The sequence below is a fragment of the Geotrypetes seraphini genome, chromosome 11, assembly GCF_902459505.1.
Source record: "Geotrypetes seraphini chromosome 11, aGeoSer1.1, whole genome shotgun sequence".
Lineage (NCBI taxonomy): Eukaryota > Metazoa > Chordata > Amphibia > Gymnophiona > Dermophiidae > Geotrypetes > Geotrypetes seraphini.
Window position 1 is genome coordinate 118832291 of NC_047094.1, and position 22516 is coordinate 118854806.

The 22516-nt window shown below is 41.9% G+C and overlaps 1 protein-coding gene and 1 long non-coding RNA gene across 5 annotated transcripts in view; one reads left to right on the plus strand and one right to left on the minus strand.

Annotated features, from left to right (window-relative positions):
• PCIF1 (PDX1 C-terminal inhibiting factor 1) overlaps positions 1 to 22516 on the plus strand; it is a 104529-nt gene that overhangs the window by 36104 nt on the left and 45909 nt on the right. For all 3 annotated transcript variants that reach the window (XR_004536468.1, XM_033914503.1, XM_033914504.1), the window contains exons 6-8: positions 20281 to 20435; positions 20660 to 20807; positions 21659 to 21742. Coding sequence is in view for 2 of the 3 variants with exons in the window: in XM_033914503.1 (XP_033770394.1) it covers positions 20281 to 20435; positions 20660 to 20807; positions 21659 to 21742 (387 nt within the window). In the remaining variant the exon portion in view is untranslated. The remainder of the gene's footprint in view (positions 1 to 20280; positions 20436 to 20659; positions 20808 to 21658; positions 21743 to 22516) is intronic.
• Positions 14965 to 22516, minus strand: part of LOC117345610 — a 66570-nt gene continuing 59018 nt past the window's right edge. For both annotated transcript variants that reach the window (XR_004536471.1, XR_004536469.1), the window contains one exon: positions 14965 to 15742. This is a non-coding gene — a long non-coding RNA (uncharacterized LOC117345610). The remainder of the gene's footprint in view (positions 15743 to 22516) is intronic.

The window sequence follows — 22516 nt, forward strand, 5'->3', positions numbered from 1 at the left end:
ATCCTCTAACACTAATCCTCTAGCAATGTTCTTCAACCTTTTTACACCTATGGACCGGCGGAAAAAAATAATTATTTTGTGGACTGGCAAACTACTATGACTAAAATTGAAAAAAAAAAAAACATTTCCGCCCCGCCTCCGCAAGCTCGGTCCCCGCAAACCATCTGATCCCATCCGCACAAGCCTCAGTTATGATTTTATATTGAACGTATTTTATTAAAGTATAAAAAGAAACAATATTCTGTACAATTGTCATTTTATAAATACAAATATACAGAGCAAAGACCAACAAAACCCCTGCCTCCCCCCCTTCACATATATCCCCTCTACTATAAAGAAAACTGAACAAGCCAAATTATTACAGAACTAGTGTTTAAGCCCGTTATATTAACGGGTGCTAGAGTAGATGTCTGTCTGGGGGTTTTTTTTTTTCTTTGTCTGTGTCTCTTCTTGGATGCTGTCTGTCTGTCATTCTTGCTGTCTGTGTCTCTCTTTGGCCCCCTGTCTGTCTTTCTGTCTCCCTGGCCCCCTGCCTGCCTGTATTTCTCTGTTGCGCCATGCCTGCCTGTCTCTCTGTGGCCCCCTTCCTATGTCCCATAGTGTCCCATCCTATGTCCTTAGTGCCGCCTTCCTATATCCTTAGTGCCCTCAGTGCCTCCTATGTCCTTAGTGACCTCAGTGCCCCTTCCTACATCCTTAGTGCCCCTTCCTACATCCTTAGTGCCCCCAGTGCCTCCTTCCCGTGTCCTTAGTTCCCCCAGTGCCGACTCTGTCCCACCCCCACCCTCCGAAGCCAGCCTGCCTGCCTCCCATCCCCCTGTGCAGTAGAACCCTTGAGCTGCATTTTCCATTTCTAATCCCCCGTCCCCCCGTACAGTAGAACCCAGCATTTTTCTATCCCTCCCTCCCATCCCCCTGTGCAGTAGAACCCTCCTCCACCCCGCCGCTGCCATGCAGCCGACCCTACTGACCCTCCCATCCGACCCTCCCACCGCGAGACAACCAACAAACCTGGCTCCAGCAGCGTCTGCAGCACTCTAAACACGCTGCTTCGCGGCCTTCTACTGCCCTGATTTCTTCTGCCGTGTCTCTGATGTCTCTGATGAAGGCAGATGATGAAGACAGATGATGTCTCTGATGAAGGCAGATGATGTCTCTGATGATGTCTCTGATGTTTCTGATGAAGGCAGTGTTATCAGGGACGGGGCAGTGGGAATCAGGACAGTAGAAGGCTGCGAAGCAGCATGTTTAGAGTGCTGCGGACGCTGCTGGAGCCGGGAGGTTTTTGGTCATCTCGCAGTGGGAGGGTCGGATGGGAGGGTCAATGGGGGTTCGGTTGTGCCGGGGGGTGACGACGATGAACTGCCTTACACGAAAACAGAACCCTAAGCGCGCATGCGCATTCCTACCAGCCAGGGACCTACTGATCACGGAATACGCAAGTAGGAGTGTGCATGCGTGCTTATGGTTTTATTATTATAGATGCTACACAGAAATATCATGCTAACAGAATACTGCGGTCACACATGACAGGAATAGTGTTAGTGGAATGCCCCCTGGTCAGAGAGAGCCCTAAGCCAGCTGGAAGCTAAAGAAGCACTGCCTGGGCTTTGCAGTCCCCAGTTATGTCTCTAGCAGGATATATAATTCAAATCTAAACTAAACTAAACCTTAAGTTTGTATACCGCATCATCTCCACACTCGTAGAGCTCGGCACGGTTTACAGGGAATGGTATAGAGAAAGAACTCCAATGAGGGGTACATGACAGTATAGAGAAATCTGATATATTCTTTTTCGTAATTCTTTATTTTCATTTTATAGTATTGACATAATATTAGTCAAGACAAAGAAAAAATACAATACCAGTTCAAACTTTTAAGATGAGGCAATAATCAATAAGAAAAGTATACATTAGAAACACAAGAACAAAACAAAAAAGTTTCTTTTCTCATCATAAAGGCAGAACATTAGACCAAAATATAAAATTTTACTGGATTGTAACATTAGACCTCAATTAAAGAGGGAGAAAGCAATACAATAGCTGAAACCTTTATCAAATAATACAAAGAAAATAAAAGATGGTAGCAAGGGAGAACAAGAACCTTATTAATGAGCTGAATTGAAACAAAAATTCTCTCAAGAATTCTAAGTTTGCTCTTTAGCAGAGATAAATTTTGTCAACTGCTGAGGTTCAAAGAAAATAAATCTGTTCCCTTGATAGGTCATTACACATTTACAGGGGAATCTGAGTACAAACGTCGCACCTAACTGCAGAACCCTTGGTCTCAAAATAAGAAATTGTTTTCTTCTCTTTTGGGTCATTCGTGATACGTCTGGATATATTCTCACTATTTTAGTCATGAATGGTACATCTTTAAACTTAAAAAACAATTTAAGCATCCATTCCCTGTCCGAGTCAATGGCAAATTGTACAAGTAGCGTCGCAGTTGCCAGTATCTCTTCACCAGACCTCTCCAGAAAATTTGTCAAATCCAAACTATCAGCAGACAAATTCTGCTGGTTTGGTTTTTGAGCAGATACTCTAGTTGGTAAGTAATATATTTTAGTGAGAGGCGGATAGGAGGTTTCGGGAACTTTCAAAACTTCTTTCAAATACTTTTAAAATGTATCCCGCGCTGAAATAAGTGGTAATTTTGGAAAGTTGGTAATCCGAAGATTACTTCTTCTAATCATGTTTTCCAACATTTCCACCTTAAAGTTAAGGTTTCCACTATCTCTTACCCAGACTGAAGCCTGGTAATTTTGGAAAGTTGGTAATCCGAAGATTACTTCTTCTAATCATGTTTTCCAACATTTCCACCTTAAAGTTAAGGTTTCCACTATCTCTTACCCAGACTGAAGCCTGGGACTCCACTGTTTTTATTCTAATTTCATGTCCATCCACTTTAGTTTCCACGCTGGATAGCCTATTTTTCATTTCCAAATTTTCAGACACAACAGAAGTGTAACGTGTAGTAAGTTGCTGCATTTGAGTCCCCAAAGAGATTTGCAAACTAGATATTGCTTCCCAAATTGTCTCCATATTGAAAACCTTGGGCCTCTGCATTGGTATCAGTTCAGAACCCAGATCCTCTGATGAAATAAAAGTACCTGGAACTTCAGCTGGCGATGAATTCAGTGTCAGGAAATCCTGAGGCAATTTCTGTTTCAACTCCTTTGAGTGCTCTGATAATTGGTTTGGCTTCACAACTCCTCCTACTGAGTTGACTCCCGATCTCAGCCAGTCAGGAGAGGGAACACCCCGGGACATTCTCTCCTCCATTGACTGCTCAAGCGCCCCAGGACGACTCGGAGGACTTCGCTCTTCCGGAGTTATCGATGTTGCCTCGAGGGAGATCTGTAACGCTTCAGCAGGCGTGTCTCTCCCAGCCAAGGAAGCCTCCGGCTGAGTTGTTCGCGTCCCACGCTGAAGAAAAACGTCCATCGGGCCCGATGCTGCTGACAAATGTTCGTTGGGGAAAACCCAAAGTTTAGATTTGCGTTTCACCATACCGAAGGTAAAAGCAGCCCGGGAACTTCCGTGGCGTCTAGCTCCAGCTACCCGCAGCCATCTTCCTTAAGCCACTCCGAAATCTGATATATTCTAATGACAAAATAGAAATAAAATTATTTTTTCTACCTTTATTGTCTGACCATTTTGTTCATGTTTATCCCAGTTTCTGCTTTCTTCTGTCTTTTCTTAATTTTCTTTCCAAGGTCTTCAGTCTATCTGCCACTTCTGTCCCTTCCTGTCTTCTACCTATTACTCCAATATCCAGAACCTCCTTTTTCTTCTTACTGCATCCACCCCTTGTCCATCATCTCCCACCTGTTTTCCTACTCAGGCAAGTCTGCTTTTTTTCCTACACCCTACAACCTTCAAGTAAAACATCTGCCCCCCTCTCTTCTGCCTCCCCTTTGTTTCTGGTTTTTCCCTCTCTCTATCTTCCTTCTGCTAACACTTTGAGTCCTCCCACGTTTGATACAGGTCTTTCTGTTTCTCCTATTCTCTTTGTCTTCCCCCTTCCCAGGGCCTGGCATCTCTTTTGCCTCGGTTCAGGGTGTTTCTCCTCTCTACCCCCTCTAGTCCAGCATCTGCCCTGTCTTCCCCCTCCCTTTTGGTTCAAGTCTGCTTTCCCGCCACTCCTCAAGGTCCTTTTCTGTCCCCGCCCTCAGTGTCCAGATCCAGCATCTCAATGAGTTTTCCATTTGGTGCTAGTGCATTGTGGGTGCACACACCTACAAGAAGCCCCTTTTTCTGCCTATCTGCCTACTACTGCAGTAAGCCTTACTGCTTGAAATGTCATGCGGAAAATCTTTTATCACAGCAAGTGCAGCACGCCTGCAGTATTGTTTGCCGCAGGGCAGTATACTACTGTGTCTTAGTAAAAGGGTCCCTATGTTTACTCAGCTGAAAATCAATCTGGAATGTTCTGCAAAAAATGGTTCCCTGTATAGGTACAAATTCAGTTTAAATGGGCCTGCATTCTTTTTAAATTGTTTGAAGGAGTTAGCCCTGAGTATACAGTATGCTTTGAATCTTCTCTTATCCTATTAAAGCTAAGACTTCCAGATATCATTCAGTGCCTGTTCTTCATTTTCCCTACCAAAGGGTATACGGTATCTTAGGATCTTAAAAAATTCCTTTGGGTTTCAAGATGTTCAAAGCTGGACTTCTTTTCCAATAGATATTAGATTTTCAAATTCATGTTTTCTTTTTAGATGATCACTGAAAACTTACCTAGTTCAGAAATATCATAGAAAGATGACGATGAAGAAATATGAAGAAATATTTCTTCATCATCATCTTTCTATGATATTTCTGAACTAGGTAAGTTTTCAGTGATCATCTAAAAAGAAAACATGAATTTGAAAATCTAATATCTATTGGATAAGAAGTCCAGCTTTGAACATCTTGAAATCCTAAGATACCGTATACCCTTTCAGTGTTCTCCCCAGAAATTTTTTCCAGCCGGGTGGCATGAAAAAGTAGCCGGGTGGGGCGGGGCGGGGAAATCTGGTAGTGGAGAAAATTAAATGTATACTATTTTTATTAGTTAATTATTATTATTTTCCAATGCTTGATATGACTTCCTTTTTAAAGGTTTGACACTTGTGCCAGAATATTTTTACTAAATCTAAGAAGTATCCAATTCTAGAAGTGAATAATTAGATATTCACCCTCTTTCAAATGGTATAGAGGTTTAAAAAAGGGAAATGCGTTAATGAAGTCATTAGGTTCAATCTAACCATTTATTTCTGCATGAATTTAAACAACTAAAAAAAAAAAAAAGATAAATATAGCTCATCCAGTCATACAAGAAATGGCTGTACAACACCTCTAATAATGTTTTGATCACTAGTTTCCTTCCTGAGGTCTCACTGAGGATATAAAATAGATGCTATCCCCACTTCCAGACCTCTTCCACATAATTTAGGGAGAGGTGTTACTGAGCCTTGAAGGGCACCTGTGTGATTGATCTTTATCTGCTTCTTTTTTATTTTGCTATAGTGCAAAGTAAGAGCTAGGGCAAAACAGTATAGGTAAAGATGCAGGTAATAATTAGCAATGTATTAAAAATATTTTATTTTTATTTGCTTATAATGTCATTTGAAAGCTGCTTGATGATAATACAACTTTAATTTAATTCTTTATAATGTGTGTGTCTGTGTGTTGGGGGGGACAACACCTACGTCAACAGTAAAATTAGAACAGGATCATTAAATCCAGTGGTGTACCTAGTATATATGACAGCCAGTGCTAATTATTTTTTTAACAACCCCCTCCTCTATATAAAAAAAGATATTTTTAGTAATAATCCATGTCACACAATAAGGGTGCATCTAGGAAAAGGCAGCATCTTAAACACTGCAGTGAGCACTAGAACACCAACATACGCATTGGAAAACTAAACAAACCAGATCCTACAGTCGATTGATCCTGTAGTCGATGCTAACAGAAAGCCATGTCCTTTTCATACACACAGAACACAGATACACCCTCGCCCAATATGGAATAATCACAAACTAAAAATAGAAATATGTAGTCAAAAGTTAAACTGAATCAAGAAACCAGACTCTGCATACAATGCAACACCACAGAAACAGTGACACATGTCCCCTAATACTGTGCAAAATATAAAGACAGTAGATGTAAATTTGAAAAAAAACTTCTACATAAGTCACCACTTTACAAATTAACAAATAGAAATAAAACAAATAATGAGAAATATGAAAATACCATTTTATTGGACTAATCCATTTTTCAATTAGCTTTCAGAGGCCAAATCTTTCTTCAAGACAGTACAGTAAACAGCTGTTATGGTATCCTGTCCTGATCTGAGGAAAGGGGTTTAGTCCCCCCCCAAAATTGCCTTATTTCCATTTCCTATTGATAAATTTTAATCAATACAGTTACAATACTACTTGATTCTACGTAAAGCAAAAAAAATATATTTTTTTCTACCTTTTGTCGTTTCTGCTTTAGTCATCTTCTCTTCACTCTCTTCTTTCTATTCAGCATTTGTCCTCGCTCCCTTCCAGGCAACATCTGTCCTCTCTCTTTGCCCCTTCCACCCAGCCTCTACCCTCTCTCTACCTCTTCCATCTACTGTCCACCCTATCTCTGCCCCTTGCATCCACTGTCCACCCTTTCTGCCTTTTCCATCCAGTGTCTGCTCTCTCTCTGTTCCATATGGTATCTTCCCTCTTTCTATGTCTCTTCAGTAAACTCTATATCCTGCGCCCTTTCTCTCCTTTGTACATGATTTATTTCAGCTTCAACCCCTCTCCATTTTTTGTCTCCACCCTTCCCCTATGCTCTGGCATCTCTCTCTTCTCCTTTTCTTCCTTGCCACTCCACCCCATGGTCTGACATCTCTATCTCCTTCCCTTCTCTTCTCTCCCCTCCTCTCCAGTATCTGCCTCTCTTTCTCTCCGTCTTTCTTCTGTGAGGAGATCATGTTGATCTTGAACACTGAATAATTCTTCCATATTCCCCATATCACTGAACTGTAGTCTGGTCCAGCAGACTGCTTTGGCACTATTACTTTCCACACAGAATGCCACAAGTCTCTATTTCTTGTGCTGTGTTTACATCTGCCAGCAGCAGAAACTTGTGAGACAGATCCCTTGGCAATACTACACTTCGGAGCCCTTTGACTATCTGGTTCTGTATGGCTGCAGGCTTTAAAGCTCTGTTTACTGGAGGAGACTGTCCAGCATACATAGTTGCATCACTCTTAGGGATCTGATCAGAGATTACATTAGACAAGGTGGTATTTTTAGGCATGGAAAAACAGGACATGTTCTCCTCAATCTGCTCAGATGCCCTTTAATGTTTGTCTGATCTCGGGCTAAATCTTACCTCCTGAGCTAATCTTCAAAGGAGAGCGGAGTGAGAGCCATATCGGCAGTGACATCCGTTTTGGGCCGCATGTTGTGCAGGGCTGGACTAAGGCAAGTTGTAAGCTTCTTTCCATCGCTGATCTATCTTCCATAAGTCAGCAACGGAGGGAAGCTTACAACTCGCTGCTCTTGCTTGCTTCGGGCCTTCCTCGTTGCCGGGTCCTGCCTTTACGGAAACAGAAAGTAGGCAGGACCCGGCAGCGAGGAAAGCCCGAAGCAAGCAAGAGCAAGTTGTAAGCTGACCTGTCTCCTATAGCGACCCATGCTTCAGGGCGTGTGCATGCCGACTTCCCTTCTCTTCCCCCCTCGGGACGTGACTTCCGGTTTCGGAGGGAAGCGGCATGCACGTTAGAGCCCCGCCGGGGAGCATGGGTTCAAGTCGCTTGCTGGCGTTAAAAACTAAAAAAAAAAAAAAGTCAGGCTCTTGCGATTCAGGCTGTGCCGAGTCAGTCCGGTAAATCTCCAAGCCGGTGAAAAGGTTTTTTTAAAAAATGTTGAGCAGAAGGCGGCAGCAGCAGCAGGATTGCGATCGAGATTACAGCCGGGCACTCATCTAAATTAGCTGGGCGGAGCGCCCGGCTGAAAGGCCCTGGGAAGAACACTGCCCTTTTGTAGGGAAAATGAAGAACAGGCACTGAATGATATCTGGAAGTCTTAGCTTTAATAGGATAAGAGATTCTTGGTTGATATCCTCGTGTATTTGATATTTTCAATCAAATACACGGAGCCTTACCTCCGCTGCTTCCCCGCCCCTACTCCTTCACCTGATGGTGCATAGCATTGATATTGCAGCCTGCTATCACCGGGGCCCTCGCGACGGGCAGGGCCTTACCTCTGCTGCTTCTCTGTCCCTACTCCTTTACTGTGAGCAGGGAGGGGTAATTTGCATAGTGTTTGAGGCCACGCGCCACAAATGCTATGCAAATTACCCCTCCCTGCTCATGGTGAAGTAGGGGCAGGGAAGAGGATTGGCATGCGCTTTGATGCTGATAGTGGGATGAGCAGGGCGATCTGTGGATGCAAGATGACAGCCGGGCGCTCCCCTAAATTAGCCGGGTGGAGAGCTCGGCTAAAACACGTTAGGGAGAACACTGCGGCCCTGTGTGGACCGGCAGGAATTTTCTGCGGACCGGTACCGGTCTGCAGACCGGCGGTTGAAGAACACTGCTTTACAGGATCATCTGCAAGTTCAGGGAACCTTACTAGCACAGTCTAAGGGCAAGGATCCAAAAATGAATACATTTCAGCAACACCATCTTATTTGTATGCTTTCCAAAACTTATTCGTACCAGCTCCATAGGAAATTATGGGTAAATAAACCACAGGATGACCAGTTTTCCTGTTCATTAAAGTACAACACATAGTGTCCTTACATGGAACCATTTATTAATAAGTCTTTGCAGTGCAGTCTTGGCCTCACAACTCACAAAAACTTTCAGAATGGGATATCAGTGGTTGGGCCAGTGTGTATTGAAACCAGTGCGTAGCTACCATTGAGTGAGCCCAGTAAATTGTTAGAGTACCCAGTGGTGGACATGGAGAAAAAATGGCAAAAGGACAAGAGAGTTAAGAAAAGGGAAGGGATATATCTATAGTTCAATCAAAATGGTTTATACTATTACTAGTCTTTAAGCCCTTTACATTAACGGGTGCTAGAATATGTGTGTCTGTATTTATTTATTTCTCTCTCTCTCCTTAGCCTGTTTCTGTATTTCTTTCTTTCTGTCATTCTTTTTCCTCGGCTGTCCACCACCACCCCTTGCCTGCTCCCCCTGTCCATTCTCCTTTCCTTTTTATTCCCCTGTGTCCACCACCACCCCTTCACTGGTCCCCTTATCCAGCAGCCCTTCTCCCTTTGTTTTAACTCCCCCCCTGTCCAGCAGCACCTCTTTCCTGCTCCCCCTGTCCAGCAGGAGGCCTCTCTTCCTTTTTCTGCCCCCCTGTCCCTCAGCACCTCTTCCCCTGTCCAGCAGAACCTCTTTTTTGCTCCCCCTGTCCAGCAGTAGGCCTCCCTTCCTTTTTTTTTGCCCCCCATCCATCAGCACCTTTTCCCCTGTCCAGCAGTACCTCTTTTCTGTTCCCGCTGTCCAGCAGTAGGCTTCCCTTCCTTTTTCTGTCCTCCTGTCCATCAGCACCTATTTTTTGCTCCCCCTGTCCAGCAGTAGGCCTCCCTTCCTTTTTCTGCCCCCCTGTCCATCAGCACCTCTTCCCCTGTTCATCAGCACCTATTTTTTGCTCACCCTGTCCAGCAGTAGGCCTCCCTTCCTTTTTTTGTCCCCCTCCTTTTTTTGTCCCCCCCGGTCCATCAGCACCTTTTCCCATGTCCAGCAGTACCTCTTTTCTGCCCCCCCCATCCATCAGCACCTCTTCTCCTGTCCAGCAGCAACCCTTACCTCCTTTAATTTTTGTCTGCCCTCCACCGACATCTGCCTAAAGCCGCCGCGGCCTGCAGGCACTGACAGCCTCTGCGGCCTGCTCCCCCTCCCTCCTCGCCGTCGCTTGTGGTGGCTCCGTGCTCCGTGCTTAGCCGCAGCGGCCTGCAGCTGCTGACAGCCGCCACGGTCTGCAGCCGCCGACAGCCACCGCGGTCTACAGCTGCAGTGGCCGACAGCCGCCGGGGCTATTAGGCTTCCACCTCTCACTTTTGCCGGTCTGGTCTGGCCTGCTCGCCTTGCTGTATTTTTTTTTATAGTTGAAACACGCGGCGGTAGCTCCTCTCATGATCCCCACCGAGTAGCCACCACTGCGTCTTTCAACTAAAAAAATGCAATACGGCAGGGAGCAGGCCAGACCGTAAGCCGTGCATACGCACTTCCTATGGGTCGCTACAGCTCACAGAAAACTGGCGCACGCATAGGAAGTGTGCCATGCGCGGCTTACCGTTTTATTATATTAGATATACAGGTACTTATTTTGTGCCTGGGGCAATGGAGGGTTAAGTGACTTGCCCAGAGTTACAAGTTGCTGTTCTGAGAGTCGAGCCTGGTTCTCAGGCTGCTGTATTAACCATTAGGGTATTCCTCCACTCCATTAATTTTTATTCTTACCTGTTGATTTCCTTTCCTGAGCCCATCTCGATCAGTCCAAGATCTTGCTGCATAAGATTGGGAGTTGGGAATCCAGCAGCTGTTCTTGATTTGTAAGCCTCAATTCTGCAGTTTCCTGGGTTCTAGCATTATTGTTTAATTTGAAAATTTCCTGGGTTGTTTCCCTGGAACTTTAGTTAATAAATCACAGTGACAATCATGAATTATTAGGCAGATACTGACTAGCTCCAGGTTGCACCTCTTATTCTGGTGATGTCACTGAAAACTGTCTTATTTTTCTACCTCTATCTGCTGGTTGAGAAATATAACCCACTAGTTTGGACTGGTTTAGTTGGATGATAAGGAAAGGAAATTAATAGGTAAGGATTTCACTTCATAAGGTTCACTATAAAGAGCATGGCATGTTTTACAACTATGTCAACATGATCTTTTTAAATAACTAGGAAATGTCATCCTAATGGTGGCAGTAGATAATATAAAAAGGCAGTCATCATATGTTTGTACTGATACTGCCACTTGGGCCATACCTTCTTGCATGTCTTCCTGGATTTCTATTTTTAATTTTTGAGGAGACATACAGAGCTCCATTTGGCAAGACATTCTTCCAGTTTTAGTAAGTATTCATGTTTCTCACCCTTTTATTGTGCCTGAAATGGAGGGTTGTGACACGCGGTTGATGAGTCCAGTGTATGCTGTTAGAGTACGATGGCCTGCATAAATGGCTTAATATTTAGCTGCCCCTTTCTGTAGTTTGTGAGCTCATTGGTGTACCCCTTTTGTGTTTACAAGCTGATCTGCAGTTCATGCCTACCTTACTGCTGGTCATGGAGTCAAAGCGAGGAACACTTCCTCCTGGCTACCAGAAATGCCAGTTGGCACATGTGCCATAATCTTATTGGAGGATTCTAAGGGTATAAGACGTGAAGAGACCAACTATAATAATAATTTGTAAGTAATTTGCATGCAGCTTTATATGCTTTTGTGTAGCAGCATAGATGCTTGTTTTTTTCTGTGACACATGTGTTGTCATGCTAGCTCCTTTTATACTCTGTGATTGTATTTGCCACCGTTGCGTTTACTTTTTCAGCCTGCTTGGTTCCTGCCTGGGATGCTGCTTTGTGCTTCTGTATGTGATCTGTAAATGATCCTAAATATGTGCAGTCCCAGTGGCACATCTCGCTGTACCTCTCACCTGCCCAAATCCATTATTTTTGTTGTCTTTAATGGATACACTGGCGTTGCCTTTTTAACAGCTTTCCTCTTGACCCCCCCCTTATGAAAGTGTTTGTAGAAGGAGCATTGCTCCTGTAGTCCATAAAACCAAATTTCACACCTAATGGATGAATGCCTGTTTGCTATGGAGCAGAAAATGCCCCTTTTTAGAAATGGAGCTGTATGTGCCAACTTCCGACTTACCTTACTTTTGCACTTCCTTGGTTCTCTTACATGTGCTTTTTAATTATCTCCTTTTTTTTTTTTTTTTTTGTACAGTCCCATCAGGACATACTGTGGCGCCTGGAGCAGCCAAAGGATAGAGGCAGACCTACAGACTTCTCCTCATGCCTACCCCACACAAAGGAGACACCATTGTGGATTCCGCCCTGCAAGAAGCAGTGCCTTCTTATATCCCCAGAAAATGAAGTATTAAAAATCTGTTTTTCATTAAACTTGTGCTACTTTGTTCAACTGTGATCAGGTTGGTGTTGTGTGAATGTGTATGATGGTATGAGTGCAGGAGAATGGTACATGTGTATAGTGTATAGTCAGACTGCATAAATGTAAAGATGAAGTTTGAGAGTCTTAGGGTGCTTGTGGAGCTAGCAGGTTCTTCCATAACATGTTCAGAAAGAAGTGTGCTGTGGTCTTCAGTAGAGAAAGCAGTGCTGACCATTTAAAAGAAGGAATTAAAGGCTCTGGAACAGTTAATATTAAGAACATAAGAATTGCCATACTGGCACAGACCGAAGGTCCATCAAGCCCAGTATCCTGTTTCTAACAGTGGATAACCCAGATCCCAAACACCTAGCTAGATTCCAAGTAATAAAAACAGATTTTATGGTGCTTATCCTAGGAATAAGCAGTGAATTTCCTCAAACCATCTCAATAATGGCCTATGAACTTCTCTTTTAGGAAATTATCCAAGCCTTTTTAAACCCTGCTAAGCTAACTGATTTCACCACATTCTCTGGCAACGAATCCCAGAGTTTAATTACACATTGTGTGAAGAAATATTTTCTCCGGTTTATTTTAAATCTACTACTTAGTAGCTTCATCACATGCCCCCTAGTCCTAGTATTTTTTGGAAAGAATGAGCAAGCGATTCACATCTACCCTTTCCACGCCACTCATTATTTTATAGACCTCTATCATGTCACCCCTGAGCTGTCTCTTCTCCAAACTGAAGAGCCCTAGCTTTAGCCTCTCCTCATAGGGAAGTCATCTCATTCCTTTTATCATTTTCATTGCCCTTCTTTGTACCTTTTCTAATTCCATTATTTATTTATTCAGTTTTCTATACTGTTCTCCCAAGGCAGCTCAGAACAATCTTTTTTGAGATACAGCAACCAGTTCTATACACAGTATTCAAGTTGCGGCTGTACCATAGAGTGAGTTAAATAACAAAATAAAAAGAAACAAGGTGATATGGCCCAGCTCTCTTGCTTTTCTTTGGACGGAATATAAAATATTTTTCTTCCCATAGAAGATAATAGGAACTATTGTGTATGGCCAAAAAAGTTAGCTCCTAAAGTTATCCGTACATTGTGAGCTACTAAATATAGTTGGGTAAGAGCTTCAGGAAGAAGAATAAAAGAAGTCCAGACATATTTATACCACTCTATCAGAAGACAGAGGCAAAGCACCACAACTTTTCAGTGACGTAATCTATGTTTGAGTGATCACTCACTTGTGGAAGAATGGAGAGCATTTGTGATGGTTCCACCTTTTGCACGCAGTGCAAAAAGGGAGAAAAAATGTTCTGGCAATCTTGAATATCTTTCAACTAAATTCTACTATGGCAGAATAGCAAACAGAATATTTGCTGCTGTTTATCAAAAAGGGGTCGTACGCAGGTGAGGCTGGACTCATTTAGGGCACTGGTCTTTGACCTGGGGGCTGCCGCATGAGCGAACTGCTGGGCAAGATGGACCACTGGTTTGACCTAGCAGCAGCAATTCTTATGTTCTTATGGGTCCAAAATGCAGGGGGTAAAACAAGACAGTACAGAAAATTGGCATAGAATCGTGAAGGGACGCCATTCTGAAACAGAGCAAGGTCAGCACACTGATTTCTAAGCCCCTGTGAAAGAATGCTGAATCATTCCCTCTCTCCCCCTTACCTGTCACAAATTAACCCTTATCTTAATTAAGTAGTCCTTATTTGGAAAAGGACTTTAGCAGACCTGCCTTGACTACGTGACTATGTGTAAAGACTCTGGGTTTGTCCACGTGTTAATCAGGCATTGCCTACGTGCAGAGTTGAGGGTGACACGATGTAAAAGCATGTGACTTTGTATCCACCAATCATTAGACATGTAATCGAGGAAGTTACTATGATGTCATTAGCCTAGAAGCGTAATAAAAGGGGCTCGAAGCTTGCCACAGCAGCGCCTCCGCCCGACTCTTAGCCTGCGTGTTTGTGTGTGCTGTGTTCCATCCCTACAGAATCGGAAGGCATATGTGTAAATAAAATGCAAGAAAAAAAAAACTAAACACAAAACATCCTGCATGACCATTTTTCAGCTATAAATATTTGGGTATAAATTAAAAAATACAACAATTGAAAGCAATTATGTAATGGTTCAATGAACTACCAATTGTTCAAAACCTAGAATTCTTATATAAACTAAACTAAACCTTAAGCTTATACACCGCATCTTCTTTATAAAGATAGAGCTCAGCACGGTTTACAATAAAAAAATTTTTTTGTAAATCTTTATTCATTTTCAGAAATTTCAACAAGTGTACAATAAATCATTCAGAAATATATTAATTAATCACTTGACATTCTTGTTTGTATTACAAAAGAGACCCACCCCTCCCACCCATATACTAATACTTAACATATATCAATTATTATCAATCATAATCCCACCCCTCTTTATCTTATCCAATATTCAGGTGTTTAAGATGTCTGATCATTAGAATAAATAATCAATGGCTCCCAAATCTTTTTAAACTTATTATAATTGGTTTACAATAAATTTAAAGAAAGGAAAATATAGTAAGAATTAGTGATTTTATAGAGAGCAGCAAAATTTACATTTTTGAAAATAGCTAAGTTTTCAGATATTTTCGAAATAATTGGAAAGAGCCCAAGTTATGCAGCTGGACAGGAAAATTATTCTAAAGCTCAGTAATTTTAAAGTAAAGAGATTTCCCTAATTTTCCAATATAGATAACACTTTTTAACGAGGGGAAAGATAATTTAAGCTTTTGGATAGATCTGGTAATATCAGGTCTCACCGAGTTCCAGGATAGAGGAATTAAAGGGGGAAGAGTGCCATGCAAGATCTTAAATTTAGGCAGGCACATTTAAAGTAAACCCTAGAGATTACTGGGAGCCAGTGAAGTTTTAACAAAAGCGGGGAAACATGATCAAATGTGCTTTTTGCAAAGATCAACCTAGCTATGAACTGAGGGGAAGTCAGAAGGATGATATTGCTTTTGAACCTATGATTTGATGAAAACAGATAAGAAGCATATTCACCTTTTTGTTTTGTTGTGGGGATGCTTTGTATCCTCTTCATCCCTAGTGTTCTCTCAATTACATCTAGTAAAGCAGAATTCTGTGGCTTGGGTTTTGGGTGATTTATTGTTGTGGTTTGGATCTTCTCTTCATTAATGATGCCAGACTTGCCTATATGAGAGTAATATTCAGCCTGCATTTTTAAAAATGCTGCTACCGTGGGTGTTTTATACCCTGATATTCAGTGCTAGACATACTTGAATACTGGCATTGAATATTTGGGTATAAAATGGACATTTCTATTTATTTGGGTACCAGCGATTATTCATACTGATACCCAAGTAAAATTAAGACAATGTTTTTTTCTATGAAGATTTTATTTGGATTGCAGACTGATATCGCCACTAAACAAGTAACTCCTGGCTCTGTCCTCAGATCTCCTGGTGGTCTCCAGCTGAATAAACTGTTTGGTTCTGCATTTTGCTGTGCTCATCGTCTTGCTTTGTTCTCTTCCACTGCTCAAGACACTGTTCATGGCCACAAGGTCACTGAAGAATTGATAAATTGCTCCTTTTGCTTGGTTGATCATCCTGTGATAAAACTAATATGCAGTTTTAGTTGTATTTGTACATATCATCAAGAGGATTGACCCTGATGCATGCATGTTGCTGAAACACGGCTGTGCCAGGTCCCTTCCTGCTATTCTATGTTAAGCTGAATAAACAGTTTGGTTCTGCATTTTGCTGTGTTCATCGCCTCACTATTTTCAGCAGCATTGCTCAGATAATGCTGCTGAAAATTACAAGCTGGCCTTGGCCAGCACTGCTTAGCCAGGTAGCTCTAACCATTAGGCAAGTTCCTGGGGCATACCCTTCCAGTCAAATTTTCAGGCTATCCACAATGAAGATGCATGAGAGAGAATTGCATGTACTTCCACCTTAGTATGCAAATCTATCTTATGCATATTCATTGTGGATAGCCTGAAAATTTGACCAGAAGGGTATGCCTCAAGGACTGTATTAGGTAACTATTCTGCTCCACTGTTCAGCCCATTTAATTGCTGATACTTAGCAGCAGTGTGGATAGTGAGAGATTTGCACTTGTCTGGGTGAGACAATATTCAGCTTCTATCTGGGTACACTTAAGACAGGTTTTGTTCCCCTCATACCCTTTGAAAATAGCCAGTACTTGGATAACTTTGGTTGCTACCCTGACTGCCCTGGTGGTATCCAGATATTGTTGCACTAGTATTGAGATAGTGCCACTAAATATCTCATTGGCATTTATCTGGACCATAGCTTTTCTTGCCCATAATGAGTGAGGAACTTGTATCTCCTGTTGAAGGATTTGAATGTCTCTTTTCTCCTCATTAGCAGATGCAAGTTGGGAGGACATAGTTAAAAGATCACTTTGGGAAAAGTGTTAGAACAAACACACATGGAAGCTGATTTTCAAAAAGTTAGCAAGAGCATATGTAGCTGTTCAGCTGGGCTGGGCTTATATGCATAAATCTGCCTCTCAGTGTCTGGATAAAGTTATGCACCCAAAATTCATCAGGTTAACTTTAGGGCAGTCTTTTGCTATATCCAGACCAAATGTCAGTGCTGACTATAAAGTTATAAATGTGCTCAGGAGCTACTGTATGCTCCCTAAATTGAGCACATGAGCAATCACTCAAATTCTAGAAGTGTCGCTCACAGATTTTGTATGGTTACTCACAAAAATACTTGCAAATCTGGAAAATAGTTGGTTTTTAGAACTTGTTGCTCACCTGAGAAAAAAATTGCACGCACCTGGCCAATCCTTAGAAGGAGCATTGCTCAGGAGTGCCTCCAATTCTGCCTTATACAGGTCACTAGATTATATCAGGTTAATTTCGTTAAGAGGTGCCTAGGCTGTGAAGTCGCATGGGAGCATGTGCCTTTTTATAAAGTTTTCCACTGGAAAATAGGTATGGACACCTCTCTGAAGCAGGCACAAATGATCCAGCTAAGATTTACAGATGTGTGCATTTTAGAACTTACATGCAGTGGGCTGAAAGCCTGGTAAACTGAATTCAGTTCCTATTGTGGCTCCTTGTGACCTTGAAAAAGTTCCCAACTGAGCCCATCGGGCAAAGAATATGCATATGCCTCGTAATACTATAGAAACAATTAGTAATAGAGTAGCAATAGACTTCTGGGCAAGGTTAAAAGCATTGAACACTTATATGCATCTCAACTGATGCGCTTGTAATTTTAATGCTGCAGATCTTGGAGTTAGTGACTACCTTAACAAATCAACTGGACAAATTCTTTGAATATTTTTCACAGTAACGTCGTATATCCAAGCCGATCTTTGCCTTCTTCAGCACCAGGAATTCTCAGTGCTTTCTCTATGTGTTAGTGAATTCTTTTACTGTTTTTGCCTCTTTCATTTCCTTTGTAAGAATTCTTTTCTAATCTTCCTCTTAATTTTACCCTTTCGGAACATTGGATCATTTCTATTTAGAAATTTCTTTAGGCTGAAAAAAAAGTTTGCTCCTTGTGTCTTTGAGGTATTTTAACTCGTCCAGGCATACGTTAAATTATCGACAGCTTTACACACCTGGGGTTATTTTGACCCCAACACTTATAAGCACTGAAAGTTGCTTCAGCTTAATAATTTAGCAAATTCTCACTGTCATGGCACTCAAGTGAAACATTTTTGTTTATATAATGTATATTTAGGCCTAAGCACAACTGGCGATGTTCCGGTAATACAGTATTTCAAAAATGTATGTTCTCTTATTCAACACACTCACTGTACAAATGTAAAAAAATGGCTGCTGCTGTTAGCAGTGTTTCTTTCACACTTCTTCCTCCGTATTTGCGGTTTCAACAATTGCGGTTTTGATTATTTGTGGTTTTTAGCTTGCTGGCTCCACCCCCAAATTACATCAGCTTGCATAGAGAAATCGCTAATTCCAAGCGTTTACAGAGAAAATCGCTGATTCCCAGCACTTTCTTCCCCGTATTTTGCCTCTCCTTCAGGAACAGTCCAGGTCTCCCACCATGTTGTTCGCGGTTTCACCATATTCACGATGGTTTTTAATAGAAAACAGCAAACAACATGAAAGTTATTTGCAGTTTTTCTGTATTTGCGGTTTTGTTAATCCCCTATCACAGCGAATATGGAGGAAGAAGTGTAAAGAAAAACCTAACAAAATATTTTCACATATTTTCAACTTCTCTTATCTCATTTGTTGGGCATTACTTTGGAGATACATTACGAATTTTTCAGTGCTGTATTTCACTGCTGACAATGTTGCCTTCATAAACCTGTGGGGTTGGTTTGACCCCCAGGTGTGTATAATCAGTATACTCATGTTAAACTAGGTTAAAACAAAAAAAATTCAAAAGCTGTATTGTATCACAGACGACAGGAAATGCATTGTCTGTTACTATCGAAAAGGTACCTGGAATTTGAAATCAAAATTACAATTTATAAGTAAGTAACTAAACTAATTTGTCAAGCTGGGGTCAAAATGACCCCAGGTGTGTACAAAAGGGTTAAGTCTCTCATCCCTTTTTTAGCAGAAAAAAATTCTAGACATAATGATCTTAAGTAGAATTGAGAATAACATAAGAAAATAAATCATGGAAAGGATGTATGGAATGGCCTTGCAGAGGAGATGAAAAAGGCAAAAGCAATGCAACTTAAACTGTTATTTGTCTAGCTTCTAGTGGAGTCTACCATCAGGGCAGAAGCATGAAATAAACATAATATCGCATCAACGGAAAGTTAATTGATAAATGTATAGATAAGGGAATGCTCTGTCGAGTTACAATTTGAAAAACTAGCTGGTCAGTTTTCAAACAACCAAATTTAGAAGGTTAATTCTGAAGACTGTCCAGCCAAGTCAAAAACCCAACATGGTCCTTTAAAAGTGCTTATTTAGTGCATAAGGAGGGAGGTACTTTCCATGTTAAACATTTTTTTTTCAGCTAACCTGAAGTTAGCTGGATAAAGTTTTTGGAAAATCCACCCCTGCGTGATGATGATCATACTTAATGGTTGATCAATTTTTTGTTAGGAATAGTTGCTGATATATCAGAAGACCATCTTCATCATTGCTGTTAAGAAGCATGGAGTTTTCATGAGAAGAGGGCTTGGGATTTCCACTTTGTTGAAAAATTAACATGGTTCTAACGTTGCGACACATCCAAGTGGCCAGGCTTAGAACCTTTTCTTCTGTGTGTTCCCCCGCAAATTCGCAATTCAGAGAGTGTGGCCTCAGTCATTCGCAGGTTTGTTTTTTTCTTATGCCTCCTGCTGCTTTCGATCCACGCACACACTATCATCTCATCCTGTTGATTATTATTAGCGCGGCCACTGCGAGGGAGAGGGGGGATAGAGAGAGAGAATGGAGATCGATGGCAGTTGCAGCAGTAGAGGGCACACACACGATGGAGCCTTCCAGCTGATGACCAATATCAGCAGCTGCTCGGCTGAGAACGACGTACCGTCACCATGGCAACGAGAAGCCAAAAACGGAGCGGGGAGGTGGGCCCTTTTTGTACCACATCCATTTTTCGCAATTTTTCCACAATTCATGGTCACTCCTGGAAAGTAAGCCCCGCAAATTTGGGTTTTTCTCTGTATGAATGCAAGTAAGCATTACTGAATCCAACAGAATAGGAGGGAAGTAAGGAAGGAGTTTCTTTTGCTTGGTGGCCATAGGAAACTGTTTCTATCTCATGCTATTTGGCTTGTACCTATAAGTGTAGTTCATATGAGGAAACAGGTACGTCAAATTAGTTGATTTTTTTTTTTCAATTAAAAGAATCTGTTAAGTAAGATCCAGGTCTCATGTAACAGTCCTTTCAGCTGGAGTTTGCTATAGTTCATCAGTTTGTTTTTTATAAGCTAGATGAGCATGGTGTCCTAGGAAGGGGGTAGAGAGCCAAGCCACCTCTATACTGTAGCTGAAGACGTTAATACCCAAGCATTTATTGGAAATTAAACTTGGCAGAACTTGGAGAAGGAACGTGACAAATGAGACAGTAAAAGGTCAAATTTAGGCAGACTTCTTTTTTGGCTTTAATTTTTCTGTGCAATTTATCTGATAGCTTGGAACTGACTTTTCATAATCACCATTCCTGATTTCTCATGCTGCAGGGTGTACTGGGACCTGGATATCCAGACAAATGCAGTAATAAAGCAGAGGGGTCCCTTGGATCTATTGCCCCCACACCCTGAGGTAGAACTGCTTCGTTCACAGCTCATCCTGAAGCTTAGACAGCATTATCGGGAGCTCTGCCAGCAAAGAGAGGGTAACCTCAAGGCTCAACACCTCTCGCACTTGCTTTCTGCTTTGTCTGGTTTTAGTACTTTTCTCTCTCACTCCTCATTTCTTCTTGTAATGATTCTGCCAGTGACTTTTCATACTCTCTGATTTTCTTCTTTCCCCACATCTTCTGTTGTGTACCCATTATCACTGTCTCCTCCAGATCTGCTCTTTGCTAACTTTTAACAGCTCCCATCCTTGTTCTTCCAGGAATTGAACCCCCACGGGAATCCTTTAACCGCTGGATGTTGGAGCGGAAAGTAATGGATAAAGGAACAGATCCATTGCTGCCCAGTAATTGTCAGCCCATCGTGTCTCCCTCCATGTTCAGAGAAATCATGAATGACATTCCAATAAGGTACCTACTGGGCAGGGCCATCCTGCCTATCTTTAATTCTAGAGAATAGCAACCAGACAAGTTAAACCTTGACTGAATGTGTTACTGAGAAATTATGTTGAAACGGTTTTAACAAGAAGCTCACCCTGAATGAAATGAAATGTGGGAAACCTAATTCCTGTCAGCGGGGCTTCAATAGTCTGCCATGCTGCATAAGGTCAGTTGCCTTCCAAAGTATCAGAGCATCATCTTTGTAGGACTTTATAAGGGAAGGGGATTTGGATTTACCTCAAGCCTTTTTTCAATTGTAGCCCAGAATGAGTTACATTCAGGTACATAGGTATTTCCCTCTCCCCAGAGGGCTTGTAATTCAAGTTTGTGCCTGAGGCAATAGGGTTATGTGGCTATGGACATGGAACAGCAATGAGATCTGTACCTTGGTTTGCAGCCTGCTGCTTTAACCTTTAGGCTACCACTGGCACAAAAAGTTTTCTTCTGATAGTCATCCTGCAGCATTTATTTTAAACATTGGTCAACAAAAGCAAAAATATCTGGATCGTGGCTACGGCTGAATGTCTGGATACTGTGGTGAGTGCCCAGTACTCTCTGAGTAGCAACGATATATAGCAATACTAGGCGGTTCTGTCCAGATATTGCCACTGAAATTATTTTTTTCTCAGTGGCATTTATCCAGGTAGCAGGTACCTGAATAAATGCTTTGGAACATCAACCTCTTGTTATTTTAGTGGAATCCTGTATGTCGGATTGGGAAAGAGAGGAGAATATTTCAGAAAGGAGTCGGTCTGTTTGGAGGTTTTGTGCAAGCAGATTCTATATGTATTTCTCTCTTGTTTGGATCATCTTTTTTTCAGATTATCACGCATCAAGTACAGGGAGGAAGCTAAGCGACTGCTCTTCAAATACGCAGAGGCTGCCAAAAGGCTCATTGAATCCAGGTTGGTACATTTGTTCATATTGTTAACCTCTCCTTAGCAGTTACTCTCATCCAATTTCCTACTGCCGTGGCATTCTTGTCTCTTTTTTGAGAGTAATGAGGAATGGATTTATTAGGATCTTCCAAATATATCTGAACTGGTCCCTGTAGGCACAGGTTGCTGATTTCAATAGGCTAGTGGAGATAGCTTTATAAAGGCATTTTCACACATATGTGGCCTGTTTTAAAATTCTGACTGGTGTAAAAATACACATGCTGACATGATGGCACATACTTGCCAGTAGGAATGTTTAGGAGCAGAGTTCAGCCAGAACACAGGTGGAATTAACACATTTTATCATCTAGGTATGTACTTGCAAATTTATACATATACTTTTAAAATAATCTGGGCACGGACATTTATACCTGCAAGTGTGCTTGTCTGTGCCTGACACATAGGTGTGATTTCTGCCCCTTACACTAGTATTTTATAAAGACACATGGGGTTGAGGAGTGCAATCTAGCTTGCATAAACTACTGGTTAAATTGAATTCCTAGTTGTACCATCTTGTGTTTAGACAGGTTTTTGGAGTTGAGAGAGGCCCCTGTGAAGTGTCCTAACATAAGAATTGCCGCTGCTGGGTCAGACCAGTGGTCCATCATGCCCAGCAGTCTGCTCACGCGGCGGCTCTCTGATCAAAGACCAGCACCCTAACCGAGACTAGCCCTACCGCGCCTGTTCTTGTTCAGCAGGAACTTGTCTAACTTTGTGTTGAATCCCTGGAGGGTGTTTTCC